The 16,250-nt window shown below is 35.6% G+C and overlaps 1 protein-coding gene across 2 annotated transcripts in view; it reads left to right on the top strand.

Annotated features, from left to right (window-relative positions):
- LOC149785266 (transcriptional regulator protein Pur-beta-like) overlaps window positions 1-15,147 on the top strand; it is a 58,356-nt gene extending 43,209 nt beyond the window's left edge. Inside the window, exons 7-8 of one of the 2 annotated variants that reach the window (XM_089979134.1) lie at window positions 156-200; window positions 8,020-15,147. In XM_089979134.1, the coding sequence (XP_089835260.1) occupies window positions 156-200; window positions 8,020-8,136 (162 nt within the window). In that variant the 3' untranslated portion in view covers window positions 8,137-15,147. The remainder of the gene's footprint in view (window positions 1-155; window positions 201-8,019) is intronic. The other variant, XM_089979135.1, reaches the window with a different exon arrangement.
- The last annotated feature ends 1,103 nt before the right edge of the window (window positions 15,148-16,250 follow it).

Below are 16,250 nucleotides of genomic sequence, written 5' to 3'. Positions count from 1 at the left end.
TGGCATCTGAAATTTTACTGCATGAAAACAGATGAAGTCACATTATTAATACTTTAAACTGAATCTCAATTATTTTGCCTGATACTAACCAATAATTATTGTATTGAATATAAACCATTGGCAATCATATGATGTCAGTTTACTTTTGTTTACAGACAAAAAACACAGCATATGAAGACAATGATGGCAGGAGAGATAATGTAATGCCCCTATTGGCACTAAAGCTGCAATATAGAATAGTGTTTAAATGAATCAGCGTCCTGGTTTCAATTTCTTTGACAGGGAAGTGAAATTGCAGAAGTTAATTGAACTGCCATTTGAGAATATAGCAACACCTTTCTTCTTTTAATACCTTACCCATTCATAATTTGTTAGGAGTACATCTCTGCTGTTTCACAACTCTGGCCCTCCCAAGCTAACACAGACATCAACCATATCTGTTCCAGTCCAGCTAGGCAGGTTAGTAAGTGGCATCATGTACCACTCGTCAGTTTCCATTACTACTTGGTCAGCATACTTTTATAAATGACCTTGTAAATTTGTCTTATCACCAGTTTTAGTGATCCTTTGGAGTTTTCTCACCTCAGGAAAGTATACTCCTCCTGTTTTTTAATCTAAACTAGTGAAATACCTGAAGATCATATTAACATGGTGTTATTCCCAAAAAGTCTTTTTGGATGTGAAGTTGATCCTAGATGAAAAGTTTCTGATGTGACACACAGTATAACTGCCAAAGCAGCCATCTTGAAAATCTTGTTTTTGCTACTCTTATGAAAGATGGTGGTATCAACATGCGAATTTCTGCTAAAAGATGTGTGATGTCTGCTTGGTTCAGAATGAAACTGGTGTCAATTGGACATCCAGCTTCACCATCACCCTGGTAAAAATTCGTGGAGGAGGAGATAAAAAATGAATGGAGGAGAACAAATTTGGAAGCCTGTATTTACCATATTTATTAGAAAACAATAAAATAATTTTTTTCCTTTCCCAGAACTTATGGTGAAACTTCTTTTCACCTAGGTCAAGTGTCCCATGATTTAAGAAACAAAATAAATATGTGTTAAATTTGCACACCCCACCACGCCACTGCATGTTTCAGTAACATAAAACGCTCATTTGATAATAAAATGAAATTAACTAACCTTATGTTATCATGTATTCCTTTTTGTTCATCATGAGCAATTTATTAAAAAGAACAAAAAATTTTCACAAACTCCATATATGTTGCATATATGCCCATACTGCAGTGTGTATTACCTATGTCAGATAACACATGACACATTGTTCATTGAGGTGAATATAGAGAAATGAATCTTGTTTGGTTGTACTCCAAGGTTTGGATGTTATGTTTCCAAAGCGATACAGTCTAGTGCTTAATGCATGGACATCATTGATATAATGTTTTCCTTAAAGTTTGGAAGAGAAAATAAAAATAAAATCATTCGATGAATTTGTGAAGGCCAGAAGAGAAGATGATTTTGCAGACAATATGATCATTTGCATGGAATGGACTGTCAACAAGAAACGGGTTAAAAATGAGGAAATTTGCATTACAAACAGATTTTAAAAAATCAGTTCTGCTTCAGAAGATGTGTTGTCTCCAATGAAAATTTATCACAACATGAGGCAGCTAAAAAACATTCATGCACCGAAAATATGGATTGTATGTGTGCAGGAAAAGGTTTGGATAGATAAGAAGATGCTGCATTGGATTAAAATGTTTTATCTCCAGTACACACTTTAATGTTTTTTAAATAAAATTTAAGTTTGTTTGCATTATCTAACATGTAATATTCAAATGATTTAAAACGTGTCCCACAATTTATGGCTTAAATAACATGTCCCAGAAGATACAGTGCAAAAAAAAAAATTTCAAAAATTAATTGATGGTGTCCCAATATATATGGTAAATATGGTACCTCCTGGTTGAGACAAAATCTGAGGTATTTCCTGTGTGGAGGGAAGCAGAAAATGGAATGCAACTCCCTAGGGCTGACCCCCTCCCTTCTCGGGGAAGGAGGAGGAGTCTGAAGACTTTTTCACTTGGCTGCTCTGACTTGCCTGTCCAGCAGGTGACAGCAAGAGAAAGCTTCAACAAAGGCTGCTTGTGAGACTGTTGAGGCTGCATATATTTGAAGAACTTAGGATAATTTCCCCTAGGATGGCCAGGGTGAGCAAGCTTCATGCCCCATTTAAAGGGCTCAGTGCTGCTAGTCTCTCAAATATTGCGATACAACAGGAGTCAAGGCCTCCAAAAAGAGATTTCAACCTCAACAGGTGCAAACCTTGATAGGGTTTTGCTGTGGTCCAGCAGGAAACAGAAGTGACATAGAAGCTCTACTTTGACTGTATTTGACATGGATAGCACAATTCCTATAAGACTGAAGGAGGCTAATGAAAACAGATTAGGTCTGCAGCAATCATTGTGAGAGTATGGGCCTTAAGCTGCAAGGTCTCCAAGGTTTTAACTGATATCCCACTTGTGTTGACCCAGAGTTCAAGTGAGGTGGGTTGGGGAAGCTTAAAGGCCAGGCTTACAATTGGACTTGATAGATGGAGGCAGAAACTAGCACCTAAACCACAGAAGAGGGGACAAACCATCCCTTCTGCTACTTGGAGAATTCTTGTCCCCAGAAAACTTGTGTGAAAGTTCCTGAACCATCACTGAGAACAGAGCAAATAGAAGGTTTGGATGAGAGACTGCCCAGAAAGCCTCTCAGGACTGTAGAAAATCGTGTTGTCCTCAGTGCTAGAAAGCTTTGGACACAAGGGAAGGGGCGATAAACATACAGAATGTCAAAACTTCCTTCTGCAACACCATTCTGACTTGTGAGAAGGAGATGGTAACCCCAGTGAAGGTGGAGAGACTGTAGCTCTCACTGAACTCATTATATAAACAATTTCAGAATGTGTGCAGTGTTCATAGCCTTGCAGGGGTGTGTCAGCCTTGTTAAGTTTGATTGCATTATGGTTGCTTCAGACATCACATTAGTAGCATACCTCGAGCATCAAGGAGGTACATATGATTTTTCTCTTTGGTAGTCTGGAACCTCCTCTGATGTATAACCTTAGAGGAAATGACTCTATGAATCATTCGTATTCTGGACAAGAGGATCATCCTTGCAGATAATCAGTCACGGGTGGGGTGGTGGTCATGTGGTCCTCATGGACTTGTCTCTGCACCAGTCAGTTAAAGAGTCACTTTTTCATCTGTATGGGAGACCCTTGGTGCACTTGTTAAGTATGAGACTGAACAAAAAAAACTCTCTTTATGTTTCGCCAGTATCAGATCAGAAGACCTGGGTGGATGCTTTCAATTTAAATGGGGATCATCTCTACACTTCCTACCTTTAAAAATAATTTCACTGGTGCTCTGTCAAGTTAAGATCTCCACTGCTTAACTCATCCTGGTATATCCTCTGTGGCCCCAGTGGTCGTGGTTCAAGGACCTACTCAGCCTGTTGGTAGACTGGCTCAGGAGGTTACCACAAAGGATGGATCAGCTCTCACTGCATAAGGGGTCTTTCCACAATAGGCCTCAGATTCTACACCTTCACACTATCAATCAGTCAGCTTGGACTGGTTTTCAAGTTGGTTTGTCAATTGCATTATACGGGCTATGAGGCAGTCTACTTCCAGGGTTCATGATGCAAAGTGGAAAATGTTGTGGTTTTTGCAGTAGAAAATCATTGATGAAAGCTCTCTCCCTTTTAATGCAGTTGCAGATTTTTTTTCTGTTTTCAGGGAAAGAGAATGTTCTGTGCCCACTATTAAGGGTTATTGGACATTCCTTATAATGTTCAAGCTCTCTAATGGTTCTTCCATTGGGTTGGACTCTTCATAATTTTGATCTCCAGTATTTTGAGTCTTGGAGACCTGTATATTGCTCACTAATTGCCGAGACAGAATATTTGGCGCATGTTCTTCAGGCATTTTCAAAAAAAACTTATGAACCTTGGAGTGTAGATCCCTTCAAGAACCTTACCCTTAGCATCGTCAAGAAGGAGCAAGCTTCATGCCTAGTCGGTGGAAAAGTGTCTATGGTAGTTATGATTTGGTGTAAGATTCAGCTACTATCGGTAGGTCCACTTCCTGAAATGATCGTCCTCGCTGTCAGGAGAGCTTATTTATCCCTCACTGAGAGAGACATGAAAATTAAGACCCATGAAGTTGGGGCTATTGCTGTTTTGAAGCTCTTGTCTTTGAATGATGTTACAAGATCCATATTTGGGTGTTCTCATGCTGCCATCTCTTTTTACCTTTGATGTTTTGGCAGATCGTTTGAATGAACATTTTCATTGGGCCCTTTATTGACCCAGCCATCGATCAGCTTACACTCCCATCATAAGGGTAAGTACTGTTGTTTTCTATATCAGATTTGTTGAGGCCATCAGCTCCCCTACTAAATGGTACATTCAGCAATACAGTAGTAGCATGTAATGTATTACTGCTGTTAGTTTTCTTTTTTTCTATTTTCAAATGTGTAATACATGCCTGTTAATGATGCAAAGATTCCCTCTTCCCACACTGCTCTGTTCTTCTGTACTTTAGGTCCAAGTTAAGAGAATGATATTCTGAATTTAGCTGCAGTTAAGGAGTCTGTCTGTGATCATGTTCTTTTACGTTCTGGCCTTCCAATACTAATCAGAGAATTGAGTAATTAGCTTGGACTGGGGACTAGAGTCTTCGGAAAGGAATGTTGTGCCATAGTAGCAGATCTGAAAGAAAATGGTGCCCCATAGGCATCTAATAGTTTTGATAAGGCCATCTGAAAATCTTGTTATCACCACACTTTTGTAATGGATGATGATGTTGACATTGCATTTTCAATAATGCAATTTCTGTGTGGTCTTGATTTTTTTAAAATGAAAATGTTGACACCCAGACATCCAATATGGCCAGCATATATCCATCTTGAAAATCTTGTTTCCTGGAAGATGATTATGTTAACATTCACTAATATGCTTCTTGTGATGTCTAGTTGGCCATAAATAAAAATGGTGCCAGTTAGACATTCTCTCAGGCATCTGATTTGACTGCCAGCTTGAAAATCTTGTTCAGCAGAACTGGTCTTGGAAGACATCTCTTCTGCCAAAAATGATTCTCAGAACAAGAGGTCTTTCATGGCAGGTCATAACATTGTTTAATGAGTAAATCATTCCATTGAGAATCTCATCTCTCAAGGCATGTGGGCTCTTTTAAGATGTATTGTACTGTGTTATTGTTCATCAGAAACAGATGGTCTTCCTGCAGAAAATAGCTTGGTAATGCCTTAAACCTACTTGGAGAATAAAATTTCAGCCGGTGAATGTCATTGTAACATGGATCTTTTCTGTGCAGCCATTAATCTTCTAATTTTGGGCTGTTCATGAAAGGCCCTTGTAAACGATCCATCTCTTAATTTTGATTGAAACATTTCCCTTAGAACTGATTAGCAAGGTATTGAACTGCTTGAGGTAACACCTCAGCAAATGGGAGGACACTTTTGGCCCAAAATCTGCCCTCCTGACAAGAGGGTTTGTCCCTTTCAAGAGCACTCCATGCACATCAGCCTTGTGGAGATGAAGGCCATATGAAATGGCAAGAGATGCTATCTGGAGAGGACATTCTCATTCTGACAGCTGTCATTTACCTTAGAAGGCAAGGGAAGGAGCAAGTCACCAATATGCTGCCTTCTGTTTTCAGACTTAGTCATTTGATGTCATCACCAGCAAATCCATATTGAAGTCCACCATATCACAGGCAGGCTTTAGTGGTGGACTTGCTATTCTGAGAGAATCAGTCAATTCTTGCAGTGAGTCTGTACACACCATGGTCCTTTGTTAAATCTGAACCCATTGAAAGCAATCTTATGTGGACTTCTTTGTGACAAGTGGAATGTTAAGCCTCCAAATGTCATCTCTTTAGTCTCAGATCCAAAGTCCCAGGCAGTAGATGCCATTTCTCTGAACTGGAAGGTCTCAAAGCATCATATTCCTTTCCCTCAACCCTCATATTCACCAAGGTTTGCTAAAGAAAAACAACTGAATCATAGTACAGATTAATCCTGATTCCTCCCTTTAAGTTGAAAAATCATCAAGAGTAGCAGAGATTCATCGGATGTCTTCGTCTTGCCTGCTGAAATGACCATGCATGCAGGGTTTTAAATTATTTTTTTTATTCCAATTCAGAAATGCTGAACCTGCATGCCAGTTTCATATCAAACAAACCCTCTGAAATAAACATTGCTGTGATCAAGTGGTGGAAAGAATAGTTCAGGCAAGAAGGCTACCACTTTAAAGACTCTAAAATGAAAACACATTGAAAATTTTCAATATCTTGTTTTGTCATAATGCTGATAATTGGTTCTCTTATGACACTGGTAAGAACAGGCTCTCACTTGTGAGAAATAAATTTCATTTAGTTGAAACTATTTCTTTGGACCATATGGCCTCTGTATCATCTAGTCAGTGCATTGAAATCGTACCTGAAGCATGCTTGGCCATCACAAGATAGACATGTTGCTAGTCTTACCACAGAAAGAAGGAATGGACATTATTTCTGCTCAGGCTCTGTCATCCTGGATCCATTAAGATGCCCTCTTAGCCTTCAAGGAACTAACCCAAGACTAATGAATTTCTTATGCATATCAGGTAATAAGGTTAGTGTAGTCCCCACCCCCATAGCAATTCAGATAACTGCTGATATCATTCAGGCTGTGGCATTACAGGCCAGAGACAAACATTCTCCTGGTGGAACATGTATCAGCAGCACAGCAGGATACCTTCCCATGTTTCTCAGCAGATTCATTACCATGCTGGTTTTTCTGCTTCATGGTGGGAGTGAAAATTTGTTCCTAAGCCTTTTCCATACATCGATCATGTGCCAATATTAGCCCATATATCACACAATTTGATTCATATATATTAGGAGATACAAGTGAGAGACCACTCCATGGTCAGAAGATAACTTTCTCCACTTCTTACCTATTTTCATAACCTGTTATGATCAGGTAATGTATTTGAAGAAGAAACTAATTTTTGGATTAGCATATTTGACAATACAGTAAAAACTGTCTTGAAAGAGACAGTTGAGTTGTCAGGGCACAGATTGATTGGTTATTTAGTATTATTATGAAATACCACCCATCTTGAGAGACCATCATTCTTTAGCAGGAGTGCTTCTCTCAAAACAGGTTCTGCTTTACTTAACCTAATCGTAGTATGGGCACACCTATCAAAGCCCTCCATGTAATTTCATCCTTTAAAGAGCATGCACATCAATTCCATTGATAACTGATGATTGACAGGATTTGTTGCCAATCCCTCTATCCAAGGGGAGACCAGTACTTTTTACTTTCTTTTGACCTGTTTGTTACCAGAGCAAGGCAAAGGATGTGGATAAAGTCTTTTTTAGTTTGGTTGGGCTGGATTTGCAAGATGGTGTATGTACTCCTAATGTATTATGATCTGGTCAGTATAATTGAAAAATTTATTGGTATCTTGTACAATATGGGGTGTCAAGTGTTCGTTAAAACAGGATCAGCTGATTGAATGCAAAGTAATGTGTATTATTACCTGTGGAAATTAGATTCCTCATTGACTAAATGAGAAGTGGTATTTTGTCAATTTGAAAACTTTACTAGGAATGTGACTTGACAGGTCGATGCAGGTTGGTGCTATTTTGTGACACCATTAAAGAGTATGCATGAATGGTATTCTTTCACTGAGAATGGATGATGGACAGAATCGTTTTAAAGTTATGGTCATGAAGATGAAAATCACTTACGTTAGAAATAATGTGTTCATGAATTATGAAGATTTTTCATTGTAGTAACATTTTACAAACTTCTTTTAGGTGTAAATTAACTAATGAGTATGTTATTGAATTGGTACTGAAAAATACTTACTGTGGACTTTGTTTTTACTATTTTGGCAGTCTGGCTTGCAAGTGTATTGACCAATGTGAAAACATTTTGTTCACATATTATAACTTTATCCAGATCAGAAGGTCCTGAAGAATGTATTTTCTATATTGCAGGTGAGGTCAAACTACCGAACAGCCATTACCATTCCAGAACGTTCATGGGCCCGATTCCGTGATATACTCTCAGAGTATGTTGATAAAAACAGCAGTACAAAGAAGGAAGGCGAGTAAAGAAGAAAACGACTCTAGGAGAAGGCGGGTGTATGGCATGGGGTGGGAACATATTGACCTGTTAGCAACGGGAATGTGCTTCGTGATGTTCATATTGATGTTATTGTGATTGATCATTGAAGACTGGGTTTTCTTGTTCACTGTAGCTCGCTGGTATAGTGGGGGGCCAGGAAACTGATAGGTAGTAAATGTATGTTTTGAAGGCTGTAAAATAAACATGCTTATTGCATCAATTCAAGGAAACTTGACAAATGTGAAGGCTATTGTTGAGTAACACCCACTAGCTCAGCTTCTCTGGATGGAAAAAGAAAGGAGAGCTTCAAACTTGCCATCAAGACTCATAAAAATTCACCATGTGTTTCATGGCTGTGTGAAAAATGAAAGAAATGGGATATCTGTGAAATAATGTCTGTGATTATATTGCCTTTTTTTTATATAAAATCATTAGCTTAATGAGGAAAAGTAATAATCAATGTTTAACAGTAATAGTCCAGGAGTCATTTAATAAAATATCAAAGATATTACGAGATATATTTCTAACACCTTTGCCAGTCAATTTCACAAGATCAACACAATCTTTATGTTGATCATGTCATCAGAAAGCACGTTTCCTTTGCCCATTGATTTTCAATTCTTTGGAAATGAGGATTCTAGTAATAGTGATTGTTTTTGGCATATGTGTATGTAATTGGTTTCTGTAGCAACTGGCAAGGAAGGCAGGACAAGGTTTTAAGCTTGCCCTGATGAAAGTAGGTCAGAATTACACAAAGTAAGACCCACATTGATGAAAAGAATATGGATACTTGTAAGATTTCCTGACTTTCCATGCATGTTTAAGGCCTGTAACATGGTTACATTTTAAGTTCATAAATTTTTAGTCTGCAACAATTAAAACATCAGATGTCACTAATAACAACATTTTCTGCTAAATTATACTTGAGGTAGCTTACCGTATTACTGAGAAGCATTGGTTTATGTACAAGATTGATAATATTGCATAATTGTTGGTTCATTTACACGATTGATCTTTTGAGATGAAGCAAAGGTTTTGATATTATGTTTGATGCCACTTTCCTACCTTAGATCTCCCAAGTTTTCCTCAAACTATCATTTTTGTCACCATCTTTGTTTTATGTACCTGAAAATGTGCACCTCTTAAACTAAGAGGAAGTGACATATCAATTAGTTTATAAAATATTAGATTTGTATATATTATTTGTGACTATAAATTTATATATAGCTAGAGGTGAAACAACATGCTTATGCCTTGCATTGATATGTTTTGTGTTACACAACCTATGATATGATTCATATATCTATATCAGTAAAGAATAAAGAGGTAAGCTGTTAATAATTATTTTGGCCATTGAAGAGTAAAAGTAACTTGTACAAGGTACATATCATTTTCAGTCGATTCTCCACACTTAGTTTTGATGCATATATCATGATGGCAAAATTATTGATCCATCAATGAATCATTTCACCCCAATAGGTAACTGCAGTTTTCTTTCTTACCAAGAAACTGATGTACAGTAAAATCTTACAAGATCAAGAAAATGTCAGTTTGAGAGAAAATTTGTGTCATCACAGATGGTTGAAAATTAAATATGTGGCAGGCCCAGAATTCCTTTATTAATGCATTTTCCTGTATATAATGCATGCCCAACTGTGAAAATCATTTACTTGACTCTATGGTTGCATAATGCAGCAAAAAAATCAAACTTGTTCTGTGCATTATACAGTGCCAGATATTTACTTGACTATGGTTGCATAATGCAGCAAAAAATCAGACTTGGTCTGCGCATTATACAGTGCCAGATATTTTCTTCTGAACTGTTCATAGTGGTATGGTGTTAAATACAGTTAGCTGGTAACATAATAATTACATTATTATTTGAAGGAGATATTTTACTCCATACAAAATTCATGATGGTTAAGCCACTTTTCCTGTAAGGTGAGAATTTGGAAGAGGGTCTGGTTTAACAGTGAGATGAGACAACTGTCTCAGGATTTTAGACACTTGTCTATAAAACATAAGTGCTGCATCAAAAGCTGTGATATACAGTGTCTTACTTGACACTTGAAGTCTTGGCCGTTCTGGCGGGACACACAGATTTAATGATGTACATATTTTTCTAGTCACATGGCTTCCAGGCTTGGATTAGTGCATGAGGCTGCAATGTATATAAAAAATAATGTTTTACTTCAGTTGTGCTTTATTTTAAAGAAAAAGTAGATCCCTTTATTGAAAGCTAATGACTTCCACTCAAAATATTAATATAAGTAATATCCACCCTTGAAATAAATGGTACTGCTATTTACTCTATTTTAGCCTTCGGTTCATATTCATGATATTTTTTCTTCTTCTGCATGATGCTGAAATAGACAATAAAAGTCTGAACAGTAATATGTTAACTTAATTATCCTGAAAAAAACTTGTGTATGGGCCTTGAATATTAAACCTTCTGTATGGGCTTGAAATAAACTACTGTTTGGGCCTTGAATAACTTGCTGTATACGACTTAAATCATGTGCTATATGGGCACTAAATTTGTGTATGGGCCTTTAATAACTTTCTGCTTGGGCCTTTAATAACTTGCTGTATGGGCTTTAAACAGCTTGCTGTATAAGATTTAAATAATTTACTGCATGGGCCTGAAATAACTTGCTGCATGTGCCTTTAATAACTGCACAGTCCCCATATCCCCCCCACCCAGACATAAACTCATGATATGTAGGAGGTAATAAGAATCAGGTACAGTTATTTACTTATTTATAATGGCAGAAAAGTGTCAGATACTGGCAGGATGCAAATTATTCAGTAAGTTGAAAAGTCATTTATTCCCCTGTAGTTGTGTGCCTTAATTTTTCATGAAGAGCATTTCTTATACTCTGCTTCATCTCAAAAGACAATATTTTTGTTAACCTTTTAGTGGTCATAACAAATTGTATCCTATGTATCTTGTGCTACCAAAAACAACAGTACTGCTCAAAACCAGAAGTAGGACAAACAGCACAGAGCCTAAATTGCCAGCATATTATAAGATGGCAGATCAGGGTTTAACATCAAGGTACCCAAATCCCACAATCTTTAGTGATATTAATCTGTTTTTGTAATTTAAATGCAGTTGCAGAGATTTTGTTAACTGACATGATATAGGATCTCTCTGTGCCTGAGTGGTAGTATTTTGGATACTTGTTTACTGGTAATAACTTACAGCAGGTGACAGTTACATGATGCGGTCACATATGTTGTGACGGCAGTTGCAAGTACCCAGTTCCAATCATCTGTATTTTCCATTTTGTGTCATACTATTGCTTCTGTTATTTGATAACAGGCACTGTCAATTACTATATGCCCATGAATACCAGTATATTTGGGAAGTTATTTCTAGTCATGTTGTAATCCACATGAACATCTGAGTGACCAGCAAAGATACCCATGGAAAACAGAAGTCAGAAAATAGTTTCTTAAAGATCATAAATACTCCTTATTTTGCTGAAAATAAAGAAGGTTCTGTCACAGTGGAATAAAGGATGAATAAAAATAAAACCAGGATTTTCTTGGGTTGTTGATCTTGTTTAGATCATAGAACTGAGATAGTAGCTAATTATTGGTGGTTCACAGGCAGAAATGAAGATATATTTATGAACAGAAGTGAAACTGTTTGATCTAGTTTTTTGTGATGTTATTTATATTCATGTTTAGAAAAACCTGTTATCCTCAAAAGACAGATTAATATGGCAGGATGAAAACTGCCAAATTATACTGCTTTCGTTAATACCACTGGTGATGTTAAAGGGGATGCACATGGGTACCTTGCTGTTATATTGTTCACCATTAAGTATGCTTTATATACAAACCATCAAGGTATATTTTTTAAACCTGAGGGTTACGTTTGCAGCCTTTTTATTATGTAAATACTTGCCTCATTAAAATAAAGTTCTCAATCTCAAATGTTTGATGCTATACTGTATAATTTGGGTCAGCTTGTCTTCATAGCCCTCTTCTGTTGTGATTTAATAACATTTTTCAGTTAAGGGATGAATTGAATGCCATGTAATGAATTATTGCATGGACGGAGATGTCAAGATAATGCATTTCTTAACTGCTTTAATTTTATCTGAATGATTGACACATACATCTAGATCATTAAAATTATTCCCAGTTAACACCCACATAAACCTTTTAAATATATTTCACAGATAATTACATTTTGTTTTCTCTCCTATGATTTGCCAAACTTTTAACCTAGCACAGAACCACATCACACTTTCAAAACCAGACATTGCAGCTTAAAACCTTGTACTCTTTTTTGGCATTTTTATATTAAGGGAGACCACACTGTGGCAGTTGCTCTTTTGTTTGTTTGGTATATTTACAGTTACGTTGGTAGTAAAATCCTTCAAGTGTATATCTTGTTGAATATGACGTATTAATGATTGTTATGTATTATTTCTCAAAAGTGGAAAAATTGTTTAATTGATTAGTTCAGTTGCTTCTTTTGTTGTCAAGGTTTTGGACTGAAATGGATGAAAAAATTCTTCATTACCTGTAATGTTAATTAATGTTTTGATGTAGTTCTGGTATTTTGGCAAGCTCAGTGCCATTATAATGGGCCTGCTTGTGTTGTTAATACTACTGTTAAATATTTTATTTTTCTCATTCTAAAGACAGTACTCTTGTTCATTAGTTGTGAAGAGATTGTATCATTTGTATTGCTCTATGCCATTGTTCAGATGTCTCGCCTACTAAGATGGCATTTTTTTTTTAAATGTCCATAAACGGGTACATTTCAGATGAATTTGATATAGGAAATACTGATGTGCAAGTAATGACAGTCCTTAATTGCCAACAATGAGGAAATTCTTGGTTTTTAATAATTTTTTTAAAAGTCGATAAAAAAATGTTAACCTTTTTCAGCAAATGTTAAAGTGTTGGGAATGAAAAATGTAAAACTTTCATCATAAATATTTGTCACATTACAATCATGTGATTTTATTGTAGCAGCACCAAGTTAATTTTACTGTTTTATATACATCTTTTGCAAATTGGCATTTCATCTAAAAGATTTTGGATATGTCATTTATTCCTTTACATTATGGTCACTAGTACAGCTTAAGAAAAATTTGGACTGTATGAACAATTTAAATAAGCATGACCAACAGTCATTAAGATTTAGTGATACAGTTAGCAACTTTAGTCCAGTGGACTAACACGAGTCACATTGCTAATATAGCTTTGGTTTCTGTATCACCTGCAGTCGGGGTAATCAGACTTTTCAGTTAAAAGATGTACATTTTTATAGTAGTTACTATTAAAAAAAGACATTTTCCTCTATTGTAATTAGACAACTTTAAAGACATTATTTAGTTGGTGGTGATATTGTTGTCATGATTTGGTTTTTGATGTTGAACTGGTTTTGAGAAAAGAATTTGTATAGTGTTGTTTCTTATTCTTTACATTTGGTAGGGTTTGTCAGAAAATGGTATAAAGGTTCGGTATAGAAAGTATAGATGTAGATTATGGGCTTTTAAAAGATCATAAACAGTAAGCAATGTACTGATACATATCGGAAAAGTTGGAAATGTCTTTTTTTTTCTTTTTTAAGGGAGTGTCAAACTCACTCCCATTTTTTAATCTTTCTTTCTTTTAATGAAACTTTTATGGTTTTGACAGACTTTAAATTTGTAACTAGTACACATAGAAGACTTTGAATTTGTCACATAATTTTCATATCATATATATGTCCTATGTTATTTGATGCTTCCCTGGATGATAAAAAGTTAATATTTCTTTGTAACACCATTAAACATTTTTAAATTTGTGTTAATTGAGAAAAGAATTAAATGTAAACATTTTGTACAATCTAGTTCCACCCAAATTCATGTTTTGATATACTAGTATTTTTTAAATTTATTTCTTTCACATTTTGTTGATAGGTCTTTAGTTCTGTGTATTAAAGCCAAAAAAATTTCATGAACAGTCTGTTGACAACTGATACCTAGATTACAGGCTTTCAGTGAATGCCAGTTATTTTGTTATCTTGAAAAGATGAAAACCAAGACAAGCCCAAAATCTTAATACTAGATAGTATAGAGTATATAGCCAGATCAGTGCAAAAAGTTGGATATATTAGTTCATAAAGTGCCATTTTGGCACCATTAGCAGCAAATTGTAGTTTTGCAAGAAGGAAAGATGATGTCACAAATTGTTTTTCCAGGCTTGGTATAAGTTTAGGCTGGAAGGCTGACTGTATACCAGTTAAAGCTTGTCTTCACAGATTTGAAGGGGTTCTTTGAATCTTGTTAATTCAGAGAAAATGTAAAATATGTACAAGTTAAAGGATACTCCAACATTTTTAATGACAGTTAAAGCTGGTCACAACAGATTTCAAGGAGTACTGTGAATGTTGTTAAACATTTCCCAATAAAACTTAAAGGGTTCTTAAATATCAGTTGGTAAATTTACTGTTCCCAGTTTAAAAATTTGAAAACAATAAGCAGTTTTTCATATGACATGGGTTCCACATCAGAATTTTGTTGCAATAACACAGACTTGGAAAAAATCAGCACTGTGGGTTTGAGTCTGTCAGATGTACTCAGCCCTCAAGTTGCAGGTTATTTCAGTGGTAACAGTGTTAGAGCATTACTTGTTCAAACCCTCGCTTATTTTTAACTAATGTAAATCTGCACTATTTTATATCAACTTTTCTAGTATTGTACATTGTTGATCAAAATGTAATTGCTCCAGGGATATTACAAGGAAATCTGATAAAATCCATCACTGAGTTTAGAATTCTATTGTTTGTTAATTGCCTGACTTGTTGAAATATCAGTGCAAAAATAAAATTTTTTTAGAGTTTCTCGGAGACTCAATTTTTATTTAGAGTTCTAGGTAAATATACGAGGTACAAGGGGAAGTATACAAATGTACAGTAATTTTACCTAAACAATCAAGATATGTTCTCAAAATTATTGTGCATCTATTAAATTCATGATGTTACACAATCCGACTTTGTGCACTTTTTCATACCCCTCCCCACTAGTGTTTAGTTAAAATTAATTTCCTTTTAAACAAAATAGTGACCTGCAACCCCCTAATACCATTAAACTGGTAATTTTAGACTGAATTTTATGCACTGTAAAAACTCGGTTATCTTTTTATTGGCCAAATCTGCCTAACAAAATGATTGATTTTTGTGGTGCAGTCTCTTATTGTGTCTTCTTTACACACAACTGATACCAGATGTTAAGAAACTGCTTAAAAATAGGGACACTTAGGGGTATTACAGAAAACAAATTGTGTCTTAATGTAACAAATATTTTTATGTAAATATTTATTTAAATTGCAAAGATGCCTTAGTGTAGTTGACAACTTTTCTAGAAGTATTTTTTTTCAAATGTGAAATTTACATTTGCAATTCTTTTATGGATTAAAATATGCTGTGCTGTATATTGGAAACCTATGGGTATGTTGCAGAATCCTAATTTCTTGGCAGTTTATTCAATTAAAACCATAGCAACTGTATGGCCATCTGTGCATCTGTTGGATTTGCAATTCCCATCTTTGCAGAAGTCACAAATTTCAGAAAAGCAAAGTATCATTATTACACTGAAAGCACATGGATGCCAATATGATGCAGTTGATGGCCAAGTTAAATTTTGTTGTTACATGGTGAAAATGAAACATAACGTGAAAGTCTTGTACCAGATTTGGTTCAGTTCCAACCTTTAAAAAATTAAGTGGAAATGAAATTGATAGTGGATGTGACAGGACATGATGGACAAATGTGGGTAATACTTTTTTTGCCACAACCATTGAGATAGTAAGGACATAAAACAAAAGACTGACACTACTGGCCAAAAAGAATTTCCTGGAATTCAAGATAAGACCATTTCTGCTTACTAACTGGTGAGTGTGTAAATTATCTTATATTGTTTGGTGATTTGTCCACATGTAGTGGACAGATTGGATGTCAGACACCATTTTCATTTACAACCAACCAGATGCATTTTTTTTTAATAATGAAAACAATGCTGGTATGACCATCTATTGATGAGTAGTGACAAGATTTTCAAGATGGCCACTGAGAAAGCCATATTGGAAGAGT

The sequence above is a fragment of the Sinohyriopsis cumingii genome, chromosome 13, assembly GCF_028554795.1.
Source record: "Sinohyriopsis cumingii isolate HCF-2022 chromosome 13, ASM2855479v2, whole genome shotgun sequence".
NCBI classification, from domain to species: Eukaryota; Metazoa; Mollusca; class Bivalvia; order Unionida; family Unionidae; genus Sinohyriopsis; species Sinohyriopsis cumingii.
Note: the sequence above shows the minus strand (reverse complement) of the source record. Positions and strands in the feature narration are given on the sequence as shown.